The 18166-nt window shown below is 45.1% G+C and overlaps 2 protein-coding genes across 8 annotated transcripts in view; one reads left to right on the forward strand and one right to left on the reverse strand.

The window, feature by feature from the left end:
- Positions 1-1295: 1295 nt before the first annotated feature.
- TEX38 (testis expressed 38) lies at positions 1296-11695 on the reverse strand. Of its 2 annotated transcripts, none has more exons than XM_060206003.1 (2): positions 11564-11695; positions 1296-2040 (listed from the first exon to the last, which is right to left on the reverse strand). In XM_060206003.1, exon 2 carries the CDS (start codon positions 1913-1915, stop codon positions 1439-1441), a length of 477 nt encoding a protein of 158 aa, XP_060061986.1. In that variant the 5' UTR covers positions 1916-2040; positions 11564-11695; the 3' UTR covers positions 1296-1438. The 2 variants fall into 2 exon arrangements, with proteins under 2 accessions (XP_060061986.1, XP_007521454.1); XM_007521392.3 differs by lacking the exon at positions 11564-11695 and adding an exon at positions 4555-4781.
- Positions 11696-11708: 13 nt separating this feature from the next.
- ATPAF1 (ATP synthase mitochondrial F1 complex assembly factor 1) overlaps positions 11709-18166 on the forward strand; it is a 51891-nt gene continuing 45433 nt past the window's right edge. For 5 of the 6 annotated variants that reach the window (XR_009553825.1, XM_060205995.1, XM_060205994.1 and 2 more), the window contains exons 1-2: positions 11709-12170; positions 17782-17890. Coding sequence is in view for 4 of the 6 variants with exons in the window: in XM_060205995.1 (XP_060061978.1) it covers positions 11872-12170; positions 17782-17890 (408 nt within the window). In the remaining 2 variants the exon portion in view is untranslated. The remainder of the gene's footprint in view (positions 12171-17781; positions 17891-18166) is intronic. The other variant, XM_016187371.2, reaches the window with a different exon arrangement.

Raw genomic sequence — 18166 nt, forward strand, 5'->3', positions numbered from 1 at the left:
AACTGGAAGCAAATAACTCATGTTCTTTTGCTTCTTTGCATTACTTTTAGAAGTACAAAAATTATATTCCTGTACAATCTTAACTTTTGGAGGGGTCATGAGTCCCTTTCAGATAAAATGTGTGTATAATCCTAGGTTCACTAACCAATCTTCCTCCCACAGCCAAAGTATGGATCAAATTAAACCCTGTACATACACAACTATTTGCCAACTGTTTTCTGGTAAGATGTGTATCATTAGGGAAGGCATACCATGTGTACAATAGGAAAATCAGAAACCTCAATACCAGGCAGTCAATTTGAGAGCAGGACCTCCCACATTAAAAAAATATGGAAAAGCCCTTGGAAGCTGTCTTTATCTTAGAAAAGGAATTCATTTGGCAGTGTTCTTATAATAAAAATGATGTAATTACATAATGCATCATAATACATCACAGATATGAACAAAGAGATGCAATTCCTCCAGTAGTGAAGTATGCCCTGTGGGTCTCTTTTATATGGTAATTAAAATCACCCTAGCAGGACCAGGGTTTGGTGCACCTGGTTAAGCGCACACATTACAGTGTGTAAGGACCCAGGTTTGACCCTCTGGCCCCTACCTACAGGGGGAAAGCTTCACAAGTGGTGAAGCAGGGCTGCAGGTATGTCTGTCTGGCTCTCTCTCTCTTTTCCTTCCCAGGGTTATTGCTGGGGCTTGGTATAAGCACTATAAATCCACTGCTCCTGGCAGACAATTTTTTTTTCATTTTATTGGCTAGGACAGAGATAAATTGAGAGAGGAGGGTGAGAAAGCGAGGGAGATAGACATCTGCAGACCTGCTTTGCTGTTTTTGAAGCATCGCCCTTCCAGGTGGGGAGCTGGGGGCTCGAACCCAGACCCTTGCATGGGTCCTTGTGTTTAGTACTATGTATGGTTAGCCAGGTGTGCCACCGCCTGGCCCCTCTGTCTCTTTCTATCTTCTCCTCTCCTCTTAATGTCTCTGTCTCTATCCAATAATAAATAAATTCAAAAAACAACAACAACAACAAAAAAGAATCCCCCTAGCTTGTTTTGTGGTATCTTTACTGAGTGTCCCATAGAATAGCAGTGCTTTAAGGTATCTAGGTTAGGATCTGGCACCCATTTTTAGTTTTAAGTCCTAGACACTGAGTCTGTCACAAATGCTGATTTGGTGTTATCTCCCCACAGCAACCACGCAGTCCCTGTTTATCTTAGTGCCACTGGTTACTTTCAATTTATTTAGCAAAGCAAACATTGGAAAGGAAGGGCACTGCCCTCCTAACACCAAAGGAGATACAAGAGAGCCTTGGATTTTTTTTTATTTTTCATAATGTAACATCCAGATGGGCCCTGGCCTCTTGTCAGTACCACCTCCCTAAAATAATTCCGTTTCCTTCTCTGCCTGATAGCTCCAGTTCCCACCCTCAGTGAGAAGAGGTTACAATTCTGAAGCATAGGTTTTCATATTGTGGTTGTTCCCATGAACCAGAGTAGGGAGGGAATGGAATTGGACGTTCCTTTCAGCACGTGTGGCCAAAGGGTATGAGACTGAGTGGTTCAGCATTGGGGGTAGGTTGCAAAGGGAGAGGGCAACAGGCACCTCCTGGAAGATGGGAATCTGGAGTGGGAAGCTGGCCTGGGGCAGAGGCACCGGGGAAGGTTGGGACCGCTGTGGGGCCAGCTGCAGGGCAGCTTGCAGAGGAACAGATACCTCCTGGGGGTTTCGGCCTTGGGCAGCATGGGCCCTGCTCTCAGGTATGTCCAGCTCCCACACAGGATCTGAATTCTGTGTCTCAGTCTCAGTCTTGGTGACAGTTGAAGGTGGGCCCATGTTGATGGCTGCATTTATGCCATAGTGTCGTCGCTTGTTAATCCAGTATAGCAGTGGGCTGTAGGTGAACGTGGCAGCTCTCATTGCCTGGACCCACTCCTGGGCACGCTCCTCTCGCCGCAGGTTCTTCCTCCAGTGCAGGAAGACAATGCAGCCACCAGTTATCACAGAACATAGCCCCAGAAATCCAAAGTACAGCGAGATCCACACTGAGACAATAATAAAGAGGCAGGCTGGTTGACAGATAGCTTTAGCAAGGGAACTGAATGTTTCTCACTCTCTAGCCCATTCACCCATCATTCCATTCTAGTCTCCTATTCATTGACTTGCTTCCTTATTCTTTTATTCAGTTAGAGCAGGATTTCCAGGAGGCTTAAGAAGCCACCTTTTCTACTTTGCAGATAAAATAAAAACTAGGTCTTGAGAGTATGATCTGCCCAGGCTTAGTCAAGCCAGTGCTTCCCAACTCTGAGTCCATCCAATCCATCAGATTTGAAGTCTCCTTAAGGCAAGGTCCATCAAGGAAGTAAATGTTTTGGTAAATACTTGACAAGGACTCCCAATTCCCTGCTCCACAAGCCTCAACCATTCATCTGTGATGATACTGGGTACCCTGTCTAGTTGGGAAAAGAGACATGGTCTCAGATAGGGGAGACATCATCAAGGTTATACCAACAGATTTTCATGCCTAAGGTTCTAAGCTCCCAGGTTGAATCTCCCACACCACAAGCCAGAGCTGAACAGTGCTCTGGTTAAAAGGAAAGAAAGAAAGAGAAAGAGAGAAAGAAAGAAAGAAAGAAAGAAAGAAAGAAAGAAAGAAAGAAAGAAAGAGGAAGGAAGGAAGGAAGGAAGGAAGGAAGGAAGGAAGGAAGGAAGGAAGGGGAAAGAAAGAACAAGCAAGAGACTTGGACTCTTCCCTCAATGTTTAGCTTTCTATTAAAAAAAACAACAACAGTAGGGCACCAAAGTAAAAACCCAGTGGTGAGAGGTAGACATGCAGCTTCCTGGGCCAGTGGGGGGTGGGAGTGGGTGGGAGGGATGGGTCACAGTCTTTTGGTGGTGGGAATGGTGTTTATGTACACTCCTAGCAAAATGTAGACATATAAATCAGTAGTTAATTAATATGAGAGGGGGAAAATCAATTGTATGTCTCAAAGTTTCTCAAAACACAAACTGAATCTTTTTAATATATAGGCTGTGTATTTGATATGCAGACTCTCTCAAAAGCCTAGACCAAGTAGATTAGAAGCATCCAATAGCACAGCTATATACAAGATACTGGATACTGTACAGCAAACCATAACAAAAGGACTTTTCAAAGTTAACCCAATTACCAAATAATGTGATGATAACATTAACTATCGATTGTCTTTTTGAACCCTAAGACAGCAGGAACCTCACATCTCCACTATAGAGCCCCTACTTCCCCCAGTCCTGGAACCCTTGGATAGGGCCCACTTTCCCATATGCATCTCCCAATCCAAACCAAATAATATTGCATCCGCCGATCACAACCTAACCAACGCGATGATTGCTACCTCAACATGCTTCACCTCAGACTGTGTCCAGAGACTTCAGGTGTGGAATGACAACCCTTCAGCTTCATTACTCGGGTGAGACCTTTCCTTTTATAGTACACTCTAATTTCATCTCAGGTAGTTCACTTTCTAACAAAGTCCCATAACCTAGATATACACCAGTTTCTGTGAGAGAGAGCTTATGTGCACACGTATCCATAAACTACTGCAAAATATATACCTGAAAGCAGAAGTACACTAGAGTTTGCAGTGAGTACCTCCCTAACACTTCCTCTCCACTATTCCAAGTTTGGGATCCATGATTGCTCAACAAATTGTTTGGCTTCGTATGTTAACTCTCTTTTCAATCACCAGGTTCCAGATGCCACCAAGATGCTAGCCAGGCTTCCCTGGATTGAAGACCCCACCAATGTGTCCTGGAGCTCAGCTTCCCCAGAGACACACCTTACTAGGGAAAGAGAGAGGCAGACTGGAAGTATGGACCGACCAGTCAACGCCCATGTTCAGCGGGGAAGCAATTACAGAAACCAGACCTTCTACCTTCTGCAACCCACAATGACCCTGGGTCCATGCTCCCAGAGGGATGGAAAATGGGAAAGCTATCAGGGGAGGGGGTGGGTTATGGAGATTGGGTGGTGGGAATTGTGTGGAGTTGTACCCCTCCTACCCTATGTTTTTGTTCATTAATCCTTTCTTAAATATAAATAAATAAATAAATAAATAAATAAATAAATAAATAAATAAAACAACTGGGGAGTCGGGCTGTAGCGCAGCGGGTTAAGCGCAGGTGGCGCAAAGCACAAGGACCGGCATAAGGATCCCAGTTCAAACCCCGGCTCCCCACCTGCAGGGGAGTCGTTTCACAGGCGGTGAAGCAGGTCTGCAGGTGTCTATCTTTCTCTCCTCCTCTCTGTCTTCCCCTCCTCTCTCCATTTCTCTCTGCTGCAGGGGAGTCGCTTCACAGGCGGTGAAGCAGGTCTGCAGGTGTTTATCTTTCTCTCCTCCTCTCTGTCTTCCCCTCCTCTCTCCAACAAGGGCAACAAAAGGGAATAAATAAAATAAATATTTAAAAAAAACCAACTATATCCTAACTGTGTAGCATTCCACAGGCAGCCAGCACCCCTGAGTAGCTGTCCACAGGCCCAGGGGTACAAAGCAAGTGAAAGAGAGTGGAGAGACATTTACCACCAGGGATGCTCATGTCCTCTCGCTGGGAATCCATAAGGTCAAACCTTGATTCCTGGTGATGGCTCTGAGGAGAGGGAGGTCACCTACCCATTTGTCCAGCCAATAGGAGTGTCTGGAATGCCCAAGCCTCACTGTTGCTTAAAAGGCCAGGTCGCTGGGTTCTAAGCATTGAACATTCCAGAGGCAGTGCTTGTGAAGTGCCTGAACTACTGGGGAGGACCTCCAATTAGTATCTCTCATGAGCATACTGTGTCTTTACTGCTTCCATTGACTTGTCTACTTCCCACTATCTTATGGCAAACCCACAGAACATGCCTCAGGAAAGGGCTCCAGGTCCCTCATAAGCTTATCCACATTGCTGGTCTTTTAAGGGGCAGTTGATAGGTAACTGTTCCCTGTGAAGAGTGAGGCAAGGAGTAGCCCAAGCTTTGGGAAGCCCTGCTCTCAAGAAGATTGACCAAATGGTCAGGTGAAAACCTGCTTGAGGGAACCAAAACAATCGTGGCCTCCTTCCTTGGCTCTTACAATCTCGTCTGTTTTGCCACTTGTCCTCAGTAAGTGTTGGTGTGTTTTCTTGCCATCAGGTCCTGTGGAAGTGCCCCATCTTCTAGTCCACATCTCTTTTCAGCTTTCCTGTCGTCCCCACCTATCACATACCTTCCCCTTCTGATCAAACTCCTTAACAGTGGCTGCTTATTCAAATCTCTAGAATTTTTTTTATTTTTTGTATTTTTATTATTTAGGTTTTTTAATTTTTTCCTTTATTGGGGGGTTTATGTTTTATATTTGGCAGTGAATACAACAGTTTGTACATGCGTAACATTTCTCAGTTTTCCACATAACAGTACAACCCCCACTAGGTCCTCTGTCATCCTTTTTCCAGGACCTGTACTTTCCCCTACCCACCCACCCCCAAATCTCTAGAATTTTGTTCATACTACTCTTCTTTCTAGAAGTGCCTTTCCCCATTTTTCCACCCACTGAAAGCCTGCTTAGCCTTCAAGACTTGGCTGTACTCTGACAAACAGTTGTTTTAGTTGGCTTCATAGAATCACATTATCATTCCAGTTTGAAGCAACTTTCAAGGGTTGTCCCATACAACTCCCATCAGAAGTTGAGTACTGGAGGTAGATCTTCTCTACCCAGCACCTATTCCCTAGGGACCCCTTTACCTTTAATTCAGGGGCTTGCTCATGTCTATAAAGGTACCTTGATCACCAGTTCAACTAGAAAGTCCATGGCCAATGAAGTCTAAGTCACTCTCCATTTCTAGACCTAGCTTGGCTTCTTGGCACCATTTAATCATTCCACTCTTTATAATTCCCTGCATATGACTTGCAGTATTATTTAGCACACATTTCTCTCTGGGTTCTGCTTACCCTTGCCTCTCCTACCTCACTGGTTCCTGCTTTTTCAGTCTTTGCTTGTTCTCTTCTTCTTTAAAATATTTATTCTCTTTTGTTGTCCTTGTTGTTTTATTGTTGTAGTTACTATTGTTGTTGTTAGATAGGACAGAAAGAAATGGAGAGGAGGGGAAGACAGAAGGGGAGAGAAAGACAGACACCTGCAGACCTGCTTCACTGCTTGTGAAGTGACTCTGCTGCAGGTGGGGAGCCAGGGCTCAAACCAGGATTCTTATGCTGGTCCTTGCACTTTGCACCACCTGTGCTTAACCCGCTGCACTACCGCCTGACTCCCTTCTTCACGATTTTCACAGTTCTTTATTTTTCGACCACTCCCATCACCAAAGGTCTGTGTCCCTACCTTCATAGATAACCACTGTAGAGCTTCCACATTCTTGAAAATAGGTTGACTTTTTTTTTTTTTTTTTTGCTTCCAGCGTTATCACTGGAATTCTGCTCCTGGAATCCATTTTTTCCTTTTTTTTTTTTTTTATAGGCCAGAGAAATTGACACCTGCAGGTGGGGAGCCTGAATGCAGATCCTTGTGCAAGTCCTTGCACTTAGTCCTATGTGCATGTAACCCAGTGCGCCACCACCCAGTCCCCACATTTTTTTTTCACATTTGTATACTCAGTTGTATATATTCTGCATGTGAGTGAAACCTCTCTATAGTTTCACCTCCTTACTTGCTTCACTGAGCATAATTTTCTCCAATTCTATCCACTTTATCCCAAAGGACACAATACCATACCTTTTGATTGCTGCATAATACTCTGTTGAGTATATGTCCCATAACTTTTATATCCAGTCATCTGTCTAAGGGCATTTTGGTTGTTTCCAGGTTTTTGCTATTGTGAATAAAGCCTATATAAATATAGGGATGCATATATTCCTTCAAATAAGTGTTATTTTATCTTTTGGGTAAATGCCTATAAGTGTAATTGCTGGATCATAAAGTATTTCCATTTGTATTTGTTTAAGGATTCTCCATACTGTTCTCCACAGTGGTTGTATAAGTTTACATTCCCATCAGCAATGTAGTAGAGTTCCTCTCTCTCTCCACATCCTTTCCAACACTCATCTTCCCTGATGGAGCCCATTCTCACAGGTGTGGTTTGGAATCTCAATGTGTGGTTTTGATTTGCATTTTTCTGAGGATAGGTGAATTAGAATAGCTTGTTTTTCCAGAGTAGGGTGGTAGCGCAGCAGGTTAAGCACATGTGGCGTAAAGCACAAGGACTGGTTAGGATCCCGGTTCAAGCGCCCGCCTCCCCACCTGTAGGGGAGTTGCTTCACAGGCGGTGAAGCAGGTCTGCAGGTGTCTCTCTGTCTCTCTTCCTCTCTGTCTCCCCCTTCTCTCTCAATTTCTCTGTCTGTATCCAATAACAACAACAACAAAAAAAAAAAACAAAAAGAAAAGCTTGTTTCTCTTCTTTTTTCTGCTCTAAATCAGTCCTAGTTCTTTAGGGCTCAGTCCATAATTCTTTGTCTACATTCATGGCTTCAGTTTGCCGTACTCACATGTGTATGTGTACGCATATATCCTGTATCACATACACATATATCTGATATCTCATATACAGATACACAGATATCAAGTATACATTGACAATTCACAACTTTCTTTTTTTAAAAGAATTTATTTATTTATTTATGTGAAAGCTAGGCAGAGAGAAAGAACCAGACATCACTCTGGTACATGTGCTGCCAGAGATTGAACTCAGGAACTCATGGTTGAGAATCCAATGCTTTATCCACTGCGCCACCTCCTGGACCACTCAACTCACAATTTTCTATTCCCAGCCAAGACCACTCCTCAGAACTTACACATTCTTAGACTTATACATTCATCAGCCTGCTTTATACCCCTACTTGCCAATCAATTAATTTATCTCAAATTAACATGTCCAAAACCAAACTCCTGCTCATCTTTAGTTAGGGGGTGTAGCTCAGTGGTTAAAGCACACACTTTGCATGTATGAGGTCCTAGGGTCATTCCCTCTCTGACACTGAAATCAAAAACAAGGCCTACTCTGCTTCCTATTCTTCATAACCAGCAACTCAGTCAGTTCAAGTCAAAACCCATACATCATCTTTGGCTCCTTTCATTCTCTCACACTAACATTCACTCCATTAATAAATATTTAGACATTGTGGGACTAGGTGGTGGCATACCTGGTAGAGTGCACATATTACCATGTGCAAAGACCTGAGTTCAAGGCCTCTAGCCCCCCATTTGTGGGGGGGAGCAAGGGCTGAAGCAGTACTGCAGGTGTCTCCTTTTCTCTGTGTATCTCTCTCTCCCCTATCTTTCCTATTTGTTTATTTATTTACTTATATTTTACCAGAGCACTGCTCAGCTCTGGTTTATGGTGGCTGTGGGGATTGAATTTGGGACTTTAGAGCCTCAGGAATGAGTCTCTTTGCATAACCATTATGTTATCTACCCCCCCCCCCCCGTCTTTCCTGCTCTATCTCATTTATTTATTTATTTTGCCACCAGGGTTATCACTTGGTGCCAGTTCTACAAATTCACTGTTCCAATTTCTTTTTTTTCTTTCTTCCTATGTTTTAATCAGTAGGACAGAGAGAAATTGAGAAGATAGAAAGAGAGGGAGTCAGGCAGTAGTGCATCCAGCTAAGCACACATAGTACTAAGCACAAGGACCCATGCAAGGATCCAAGTTTGAGCCCCTGGCTCCCCACTTGCAGGGGGGAAGCTTCAAAAGCAGCAAAGCAGGTCTGCAGGTTTCTATCTTTCTCTCTTCCTCTCCTCTCTCAATTTCTCTCTGTCCTATCCAATAAAATGGAAAAAAAAATGTCTACCAGGAGAAGTTGATTTGTAGTTCTGGCACTGAGCCCCAGCGATAACCCTGGAGGCAACAGAAAAAGAAAACAAAGAGAAAGGGAAAAGAGAGAGAAGGAGAGAGATAGACACCGATAGACCTGCTTCCTCCCTGCAGAGTGGAGAAAAGGGAGTCAAACCCAGGTCATTGTGCATGGTAGCATGTGCTGCGCTCAACTGGGTGCTCCACTATCTCTCCCTTCACTATCTCTGTCATCTTCTATCAAAGTAAAATGAAAACAGTGGTCAGCAGGAGAGGCAGAGCTGTGACGAAAGCACTGAGTCCCAGATACAACCCTAGTGACAATAAATATTAAAAATAAAATTAGACTATTTCCCTCAAAACAAACCCAGAATCTAACCATTTATTGGTTCTAACTTTATTTTCAATCTAACTTTACTGGTCTCCCTGTAGAGTAACTAACTGTCCTGGTTTGTCTGGGATTGGGGATGTTTCCAGGACATAGGACATTCAATACTAAAATTAAGGAATTCCTAAGTAAGCCAGAACAAATTGATCAGCCTTGATAGAGCTTCCATCATTGTTCCCACACTCGACATTCCACTTGCAATCAGAAAATGATCCTTTTTTCAAAAGCATATTGTGTTATCTCTCTGTTTAATGTCTATAGTGTTTTCCCATCTCACTCAAATTTAAAACCAAAGTCTCAAGGGACAAAGCCCTTCAAGACTCACTTGCCCCTCCCCACACAGCCCCTCACAGTATCTTCACACAATAACCTCCTCGCAGTTCCAGAAGGGCAAGCCTGCTCCCACCTCAGGATCTTTGTTTGCCCTTGCTGTTCTGTCTGGATGGCTCTTTCCCCAAACATCCAAACAGATTATTCCCTCATTCCCTCCAGGTATCTGCTCCACTGTCCCCTTTTCTCTGTCTCTCTTAGTCTGCTTTGTTTCTTCATAGCAAACATTCACTGTTATTTACTGTCTATATTACCCCTACTAAGTTGTGACCACCATGAATTAGTGTAAACAAGAAAATAAACACCTAAGAGTTTCAAATATTCATATAACTACCATGACAAGAATAAAATAAATTCATAGGATATAGACTATAAGGCAATGGAATGCATCAAGAGAAATCAGTGTGTGAACTGAACCCTAAAAATGGTGAGAATGCAACTACACGCAGAACAAAGCAGAGGCATCAGTCAGTGCAAAGATGCAGGCTGGAACCCCTGAAGGGACTTAGACTCCACCACACTGCTCTTGGCACATGCCACAGCCCAGGGCTGGAATGGACTGAGCAGAGCTGGACTGGAGGTTCTGCTCCTGCCCATGAGATCCATTATTCATAGGACCCAGGTAAGTGAGACCCAGTCAAGGAGCCTGTCCACAAAAGCAGTCTAATCAGTGTCATCACAGAGGCCCAACTTCAGGCCTGGCCCCTGTCCTAGGAGCAGCAGAGACACTCTTGTTAGAGGAGTTGTGATGTTGACATTACCATCCCTGACTACTGGAGCTCACAGTTGGTTCAGGGGGTGAAGACAATGGGTGGAGAAAGAAGAAAGAACTTTTCAATAAATAAATAATTCCTCAATATAAAGTTGTCAAGAAGGGAAGGGAGGTAGCATAATAGTTATGCAAAAATACTTCAGATGCCTGTGGCCCTGAGTCCCAGATTCAGTCCTTGACATCACCATAAGTCAGAGCCAAGCTGTGCTTTGGGGAGAGGGGGAGAAGGTAAGAATAGAAAAAAGAAGAGTAGGAGGGAGGAAGGCAGGCAGGTATAGGGAAGGAAGGAAGGAAGGAAGGAAGGGAGGGAGGGAGGGAGGAAGGAAGGAAGGAAGGAAGGAAGGAAGGAAGGAAGGAAGGAGAAAAGAGGGAATGGGGAAAGGAGAAGAGAAAAAGGGTGACTGGGTGGGGGCACACCAGGTTAAGCACACATAGTATGAAGTGCAAGGACCGGAGCAAGAATCCCGGTTCAAGCTCCTGGTTCCCCACCTGCAGGGAGGTCGCTTCACTATCAGTGAAGCAGGTCTGCAGGTGTCTACCTTTCTCTCCCCCGTCTTCATCTCCTCTCTCCATTTCTCTGTCCTATCCTATAAAAGATGGGGGGGGGGGGGAAATGGCCGCTAGAAGCAATGAATTCTTAGTGCTGGTACCGAGCCCCAGCGATAACTCTGGATGCAAAGAAAATTAGGAAGAAAGGAAGGAAGGAATAAAGAAAGAAAGACAGGAAGGAAGGAAGGAAGGAAGGAAGGAAAGAAAGAAGGAAGGAAGGAAGGAAGGAAGGCAGGCTGGGGGGTGGCGCACCTGGTTGAGCGCACATGTTACAGTGTTCAAGAACCTGGGTTCAAGCCCCAAGTCCCCACCTGCAGGGGGAAAGCTTTGCAAGTGGTGGAGCAGTGCTGCTTATGTCTCTCTCTCCCACCCTATCTCCCACCTTCCCTCTAGATCTCTGGTTGTCTCTATCCAATACAGAAAGATAATGAAATAAATAAAAAATAAGAACAGGAAAGGAAGAACGACTTGTCAAGGAAACTACATGTGTCTTCGGGAAGGACAGTAGTCGTGTGACAGGTGTTCACGGAGGACGTAGGGAAGCAGAGGGAGACAAATTTTTGGAGGAACTGGCTAAGTCTTAACGACTTAGCCTCAGTTTTTTCATCTATAAAATGAGGATAAAACCTGTCTCTCGGGGTAGGAAGCAGATAGTCTCCAGCACATGAGAGCGAGATGGTGCTCCTAGTAAAGAGAAGCGGCGGCTGTGACTGAGGTTGAGGATTTGGGCGCCTACCGCAGCGAGGGCCAAGCGAATTGAAAGGCTGCAAGCTTTGCAGAGACCTAGTGCCGGCGCGGTTTCCAAGCGCTGACTTGGCGCGCAGAGGCTGCCGGTCCCTAGCGAGAGGGAGGACGTGAATCCGGGCAGGCTGGGAGGAGGAGGCGGGTCGTGGTCCTCAGAGCCGCGGAGCGCGCGGAGCCCCACCGGAGCGGCGAGCCCGCTCCTCCTCCTGCCCAGCCCCGCCTCGCCCTTCCCAGGCGCCCGGAACTTTGGGCGCGCGGAACGTCGGTGCCGGAGCGCAGGCGCTGCGGACCGGGAAGGCGATGGAGCGGACGTGCGGGCCGCGGGCCGAGGTCGACGCGCCTGAAGAGGAGGCGGGGGCGGCCATGGTTGCGGCGGGCCCGGCCGTGCTGCAGGTGGCGGGCCTCTACCGGGGTCTGTGCGCCGTGCGCAGCCGGGCTCTGGGCCTAGGGCTCGTGTCAGCGGCGCAGCTGCGCGTGTTCCCGGTGCGCCCGAGCTCGGCTGGGCCCGTTGGGGGCGCCGGCGGCGGCGGGGCCGGCGCGGAGCTGGAGGCCAACCCCTTCTACGACCGCTACCGCGAGAAGATCCAGCAGCTGCGCAGGTGCGGGCGGCGGGGGTGGGGGGCGCGATGTCTGAGCTTCCGCGGTGGAGCTCTGAACTTTGAGCCCAGTCCTGCGGGCGGGCTCGTCCTCGTCCCCACTGTGGGTGCTGGGAGGAAGGCACAGGAACCCCGCGCTCCCGGTCTCACAGCCCAGTGTCTGTGCATTGCCCGGGCTCTTTCCCAGCTGCCTGTGTGCGCTGCCTCTCAGAAGGGAGCTCTGAATAGCCCTGGTGAGGCAGGCAGACCCGGAGACCCCTGTCCTCATTGTAGAAATAGGAAAATGCAACCTTTGCGAGACTTGGCTTGCCTTAGCTTGAGTTTACGCCATCAGCAAAGGTTGTTCTTACTGGGGTTCCCTGCTGCCTGGCTTAGGACCCTAGTCACAAGGAAAGGAGATGGATGGGCAGGTGGTGGCACACATGGTTGAGTGCACATGTTGCAATGCGCAAGGGCCTGGGTTCAAGCCCCTGATCCCCTCCTACTGGGAGTGGGGAGCTTTGCAAGTAGTGAAACAGTGCTGTAGGTGTCTCTCTGTCTCTATCACCCCTTCCCTCTCGGTTTCTGGCTGTCTCTATCTAGTAAATAAATGAAGAGAATTTTAAAAAAGAGAGATGGGGGGTCAGGAGCAGGGCTTCAAAGACTTACAGTGCCACTGCTGGATTGTCAGTCGCATTAAGAGAAGGAGATTGGTAAAAGTCACACAGCTGGGATTCACCTGACATCAGATCCCGGGTTCCTAACACTAGTCCTCAGCTTCCAAAAGAGGGTGTTTAGAGGTCCAGGGGGTGGTGGCACACTGGTTAGAGCACACATGTTACAATGTACAAGGACTGAAGTTCGAATCCCTGATCCCCACCTCGAGGAGGGGAAGCTTCACAAGAGGTGAAGTAGTGCTGCAGATATCTTTGTTTCTTCCTCGCTATCTCCCCTTGCCCTCCTCTGGACATAGGCATTGATATGATCCCCCCATACCCCCAGCCTGTTTCTATCTCTCCCTAGTGGGGTGGGGCTCTGGAGAGGTGAGGTGCTGGGATACATTGGTGAGGTCATCTGCCCAGGGAGTTCAGGATGGAATGTTAGTAGCATAGGCAACTTGGTGGCATAAAGGTAGTAAGATAGAAAGTGGGACAAGGGAGTCAGGTGGTAGCGCAGCAGGTTAAGCACTCGTGACACGAAGTGCAAGGACCGGCTTAAGGATCCCTGTTCAAGCCCCCAGCTCCCCACCTGCAGGGGAGTCGCTTCACAGGCGGTGAGGCAGGTCTGTAGGTGTCTTATCTTTCGCTCCCACTTTCTGTCTTCCCCTCCTCTCTCCATTTCTCTGTCTTATCTGACAACGACGGCATCAATTACTACAACAATAATAAAAACAAGGGCAACAAAAGGGAAAATAAATAATAAATATAAAAAAGTTTTTTAAAAAGTGGGACAAAATGTGAATAGGACAGATAAGAATAGGAACTTTAAGGAGAAGCTAAGAAGTCTGTTTTAGCTATGCTCCTAGGGGCCATGACTTTATTAAGTTTTGTTTGAACTTGATAGCTAACATGCAGATGGACTAAAAATATTGTCTGGGAAGATATAGTCTGAGTTGAGAATAGGGCTAGGAAGCTGGATTAAGGCAAAGAGTAGCTCCCAAACTTGAAGAAAGTATATAAATATCATTAACTTTACCCCATCGATCTGACCTAAAACCCATATATAATTCACATTTAGCACAGGAGTCTGTGTAATCTCAATTTGAATTCACAGTTCATGGTCACAGCCAAGAACATTATAGACTGCGTTCATTTCAGGACTAGATTTCCTCGAGTGGCAGAGTAGGTTGACCCAGCTCCCCTTTGCAGGGTGGGGTAGTCCCTGCCATTGCTGTTTTTCACTGAGGGAAAGGTCCTATAGAGGCCCACCAGAGGGCTTATGCTGACATTCCTGATGGAAGTGACCAGCGATGGTGTAGAGAGGGATCTATTAGAGGTCTAGGCCCATCATATCTATGTGAGAATCCAAGGATCCCCAGGCAGGAGAGAAAGACAGACACCTGCAAACCTGCTTCACTGGGACCCAGATGATAGGGTGGCCTGGTAGTGACTAAAAAGGCCATCTTTGAGTCAGTCTCTTACCCTTATCCAGCTTTTGTAGGCCTTTATCTAATGAGCTTAGACTTTCCTCCAGTTGTTAAAGCAATGAGTGTCATTTGTTGTATCCAAACCAGTATTAGGTTTGTGGGGTCTGGCCTCAAGTTCGGAAGGAAATACACCTAGGATTTTAGTGGAGTTTAAATTAACCTTAAGGTGTTTTGTTTTGTTTTGTTTTGTTTTGTTTTGTTTTGTTTTGTTTTAATAATGATCAACAAGACCGTAGGATAAGAGGGTTACAATTCCACACAGTCCCTACCACCAGAATCCTGTATCCCATCCCCTCCATTGGAAGCTTTTCTGTTCTTTATCCCTCTAGGAGCATGGGCCCAAGATCATTATGAAGTGCAGAAGGTGGAAGGTCTGGCTTCTGTAATTGTTTTTCCACTGGACATGATCATTGGCAGGTCGATCCATACCCCCAGCCTATTTCTGTCTTTCCCTGTTGGGGCAGGGCTCTGGAGAGGTGGGGTTCCAGGACACAGTGGTAAAGTTGTCTGCCCAGGGAAGTCAGGTTGGTAGCATCTGCAGCTTGGTGGGGCCAGCTCCATATCTCCTTTGTTCTTTTTAGCAATCCTTTGCTAGCTTGTAGATGGGTTATAGTGTTTCTCCACAGTTCCTCTTTGTCCCTTCCTGTGTAATTTCTCTCCTGCTGGCCTGGAAATCCTGCTCTCACTAGGAATTCCCAGATTTAAAGCAGCTCTTTTGCAGAGAGTATGCCGGGCCTTGTCTTCAAATCACCATCCTGACTCCATCAAACCTTAAGTTTTACTACATTTATTTGTTTGATGATTCTGATAAAGGTTGTCACAGGGACAGTAATTGTCCTTTAGTTGATATATATGTATATGTTTTATTTTTTTATTATCTTTATTTACTAGATAGAGACAGCCAGAAATCAAGAGGGTGATAGGGAGAGAGAGACAGAGAGACACCTGCAGCACTGCTTCACCACTCACAAAGCTTTCCCCCTACAGGTGGGGACCAGGGGCTTGAACCCAGGTCCTTGTGCACTGTTATAAGTGCGCTTAACCAGTTGCGCCACCACCTGGCCCTGATATATATATAGTCAGTGTATATCTCTTGGCCAATTGTATACAGTATTTCTTCTAAACATTATCTAGGGAATGATAACACTGGTGCTGTCAGAAGAAATTAGGAGATATCTCTTACTGACTTTCTTTTGTGTAGCCATTTGAGTAGTTAGAGTGATTAAGGGAAGTAAAGTAAGGGTTGTGAGAAGAGAATGTCTAGGCTTAAATAGTAAATACTGGATTAGACTACTTATGATACCTTCTTTAGGCCTTTCTACTTGCTTGCCAAGGTTTTTAGGTCTAAGCGTAATTACTGCAGACTAATGATCACTTTACTTTTCGGTATCTCGTTGCCCCTAACTTATGGATACAGTACCCTAGGCCCTAGCCTGTATCTAGGGTCTGTAACTTTGTTAGAGAGTGTGCCATTTGGAATAGAATTTGGTAGTCCCACCTATTAGGCAAGGTCTCACCAGATTATTGGAGTTGGAAGATTGACATCTCAGGCTTGGCGTCTCTGTATACAGTCTGAAGCAAGAAGGCAGTGGCAGTATAATGTGGTATGGTGGCACTGGTTACACTATTTTAGTTGAGATCAGCAGAGACAATAAAGCAGGGTAAGGGATCAAGAGAAGAGGATCAAGAAATACAAGCAAAGACCCAGAGGTTCCAGGACTGGGAGAAATAAGGATTTTAAGGAGAATGGGGAAGGTTTCTTGCAGTCTTAAGAGTTTAAGAAGGCAATAGTTAGGGCTTGGGCAGTGGCACACCTGGTTAAGGGTGCATATCACCATGCGCAGGGACCTTGGTTCAAGCCCATGTTCCCCACCTGCAGGGGGTATACTTCACAAGCAGTAAAGGAGGTCTTTGTGTGTCTGCCTTTTTCTCTCCCTCTCTATCTCCCCCAACCCTCTCAATTTCTCTCTGTCCTGTCAAATTAAAAAAAAAAATTGAAGGAAAAAAATGGCTGTCCAAGTTATGGATTTGTCATGTAGGCACTGAACCCCAGCATTAATGGTGGCAAAAAAGAAAAAATAAGATAAATAAATAAAAGAAGACAATAAATAATAATTATTATTATAACCAAGTTTCTTGGGAGTTTGGTTTATGTTGAAAATCCCATGGTTAGAATTTACTGTACTATACTTGATTGACTTAAGTCACTTAATGTTACCTAGAGGATACTGACAGGACCAGATTATGCTGTTCTATCTGGTCTAAGGTTGTAGGTAACTCAATATTTGGAAAAAAATAAATAAATAAAACCTTTTAGCAATTTAAAACCTTAAATTGCTTTAACAATTTAAGTCCAGTGGCAGAATTCAATCATTTTATAAATTTGAAACATCAAGTGCTTAGACTAAAGAAATATATACTTATAACTGAAATCTAGGCAGTTAACGAACTTGAGACATATCTAATCTATTTTTCCCCTGACATATTGAATAAGTAGTAATTTATAATGTTATAAGTTAACAGGGGTATAGTTTAACACCATTCCCACTACCCCCAGCCTTCTGAGAATCCACCCTCCCCCAGAGTCTTTTACTTTGGTGCAATACTCCAAACCCAGTCCAAGTTCTGCTTTGTGTTTCTTTCAGTTCTGATTTCTCAGCTTCTGTCTGTGAGTGGGATCATCCCATATTCTTCCTTCTCTTTCTGGCTTATTTCATTTAACTTGATTCCTTCAAACTCCATCTAAGATGAGGTGAAGAAGGTGAATGAAAGCATTATTCTTAATAGCTGAGAAAATTTTTTTTATTTATTTATGAGAATGAGTCATAGCATCACTCTGGCTCATGCAGTGTCATAACTTGAACAACACAGAACCTCAGGCTGAGAGTGTGAACAAGCCGGAGAGTATCCAGAGATCAGCAAAAAAAAAAAAAAAAAAAAGGTTACAGAAAGAAAGAAAAGATAAGGTTTCACAAATCACAAACAGAAAGAGAATTTAAAGGCTGAGGAAGAGATAGAGAGGTCCCACCAAAGGTCCCAGCTTCAGTCCCTAGCATCATCATAAACCAGAACTGAGCAGTGCTCTGATATTAAGAAAAAAAAAAAAAAAAAGCTGAGGAAATTTAACAAAGAAATTACATCTTGGGGGGGATGTTTGATAAAGTGTGATTTTTTTTTCAGCTACTCATATACAAAGAATTAGACAGTTTGTCTTGTTCTTGGGGGTGAAAATTAAAGAGCTAGATTAGACTTAGAGCAGTTTAATAGTAATAGATGCCAAAAGTATGAGTACATAGACTGCTGCCTAGACACTTAACCAGATATGCCACCACCAGGCCCCTTCTTTCTACTTTCTGAATTTGCATATATGCTCAGGCCTAACTGTAGTCTCTAAATTCTTGTCTTCTCTGTGGAATAGAACATGATGCACTGTTATTTCAAAACCCAAAAAGGCTCCATTGACTTAAACTTTGATTTACCTTTGATCAGGTCTGACCCAGCTGCTTTTGAATCCCGGTTGGAGAAGCGCAGCGAGTTTCGGAAGCAGCCATTGGGGCACTCCAAGCAAGGTGACTTTGTCAAATGTGTGGAACAGAACGTAAGACCTGCCTTTTTGTGTTGTTGGCTCACTGGTGCTCTACATCCCCACCCCCTGACTCTTATCTTGGGAGTTGGCTTATTGCTGGGTCTAGTAGGTGAACTGGACATAGCCCCTCTCTACTCAAGTCAGTCTCCTCCCATAAATGGTATTCCCTTCTTTCTGGCAAGATGTAGTGGTCATGGTGGAATATAGAGGGATGAAATGGACAGTTCCTCCTCCCAGCAGGTATAATCAAGTGGTCATGGCAAAGTACACAAGCACTGGACAGCGGGA

Source organism: Erinaceus europaeus, chromosome 13 (genome assembly GCF_950295315.1).
Source record: "Erinaceus europaeus chromosome 13, mEriEur2.1, whole genome shotgun sequence".
Classification (NCBI taxonomy): Eukaryota; Metazoa; Chordata; class Mammalia; order Eulipotyphla; family Erinaceidae; genus Erinaceus; species Erinaceus europaeus.

Excerpts from the sequence above, each read along its gene's own strand:
- TEX38 (XM_007521392.3), bottom strand. The coding sequence starts at position 4,591 with ATGGATTCCCAGCGAGAGGACATGAGCATCCCTGGTG. Across the intron at positions 2,041-4,554 it reads GGACATGAGCATCCCTGGTG|TGTGGATCTCGCTGTACTTT; the intron begins GTAAATGTCTCT and ends TTATTGTCTCAG.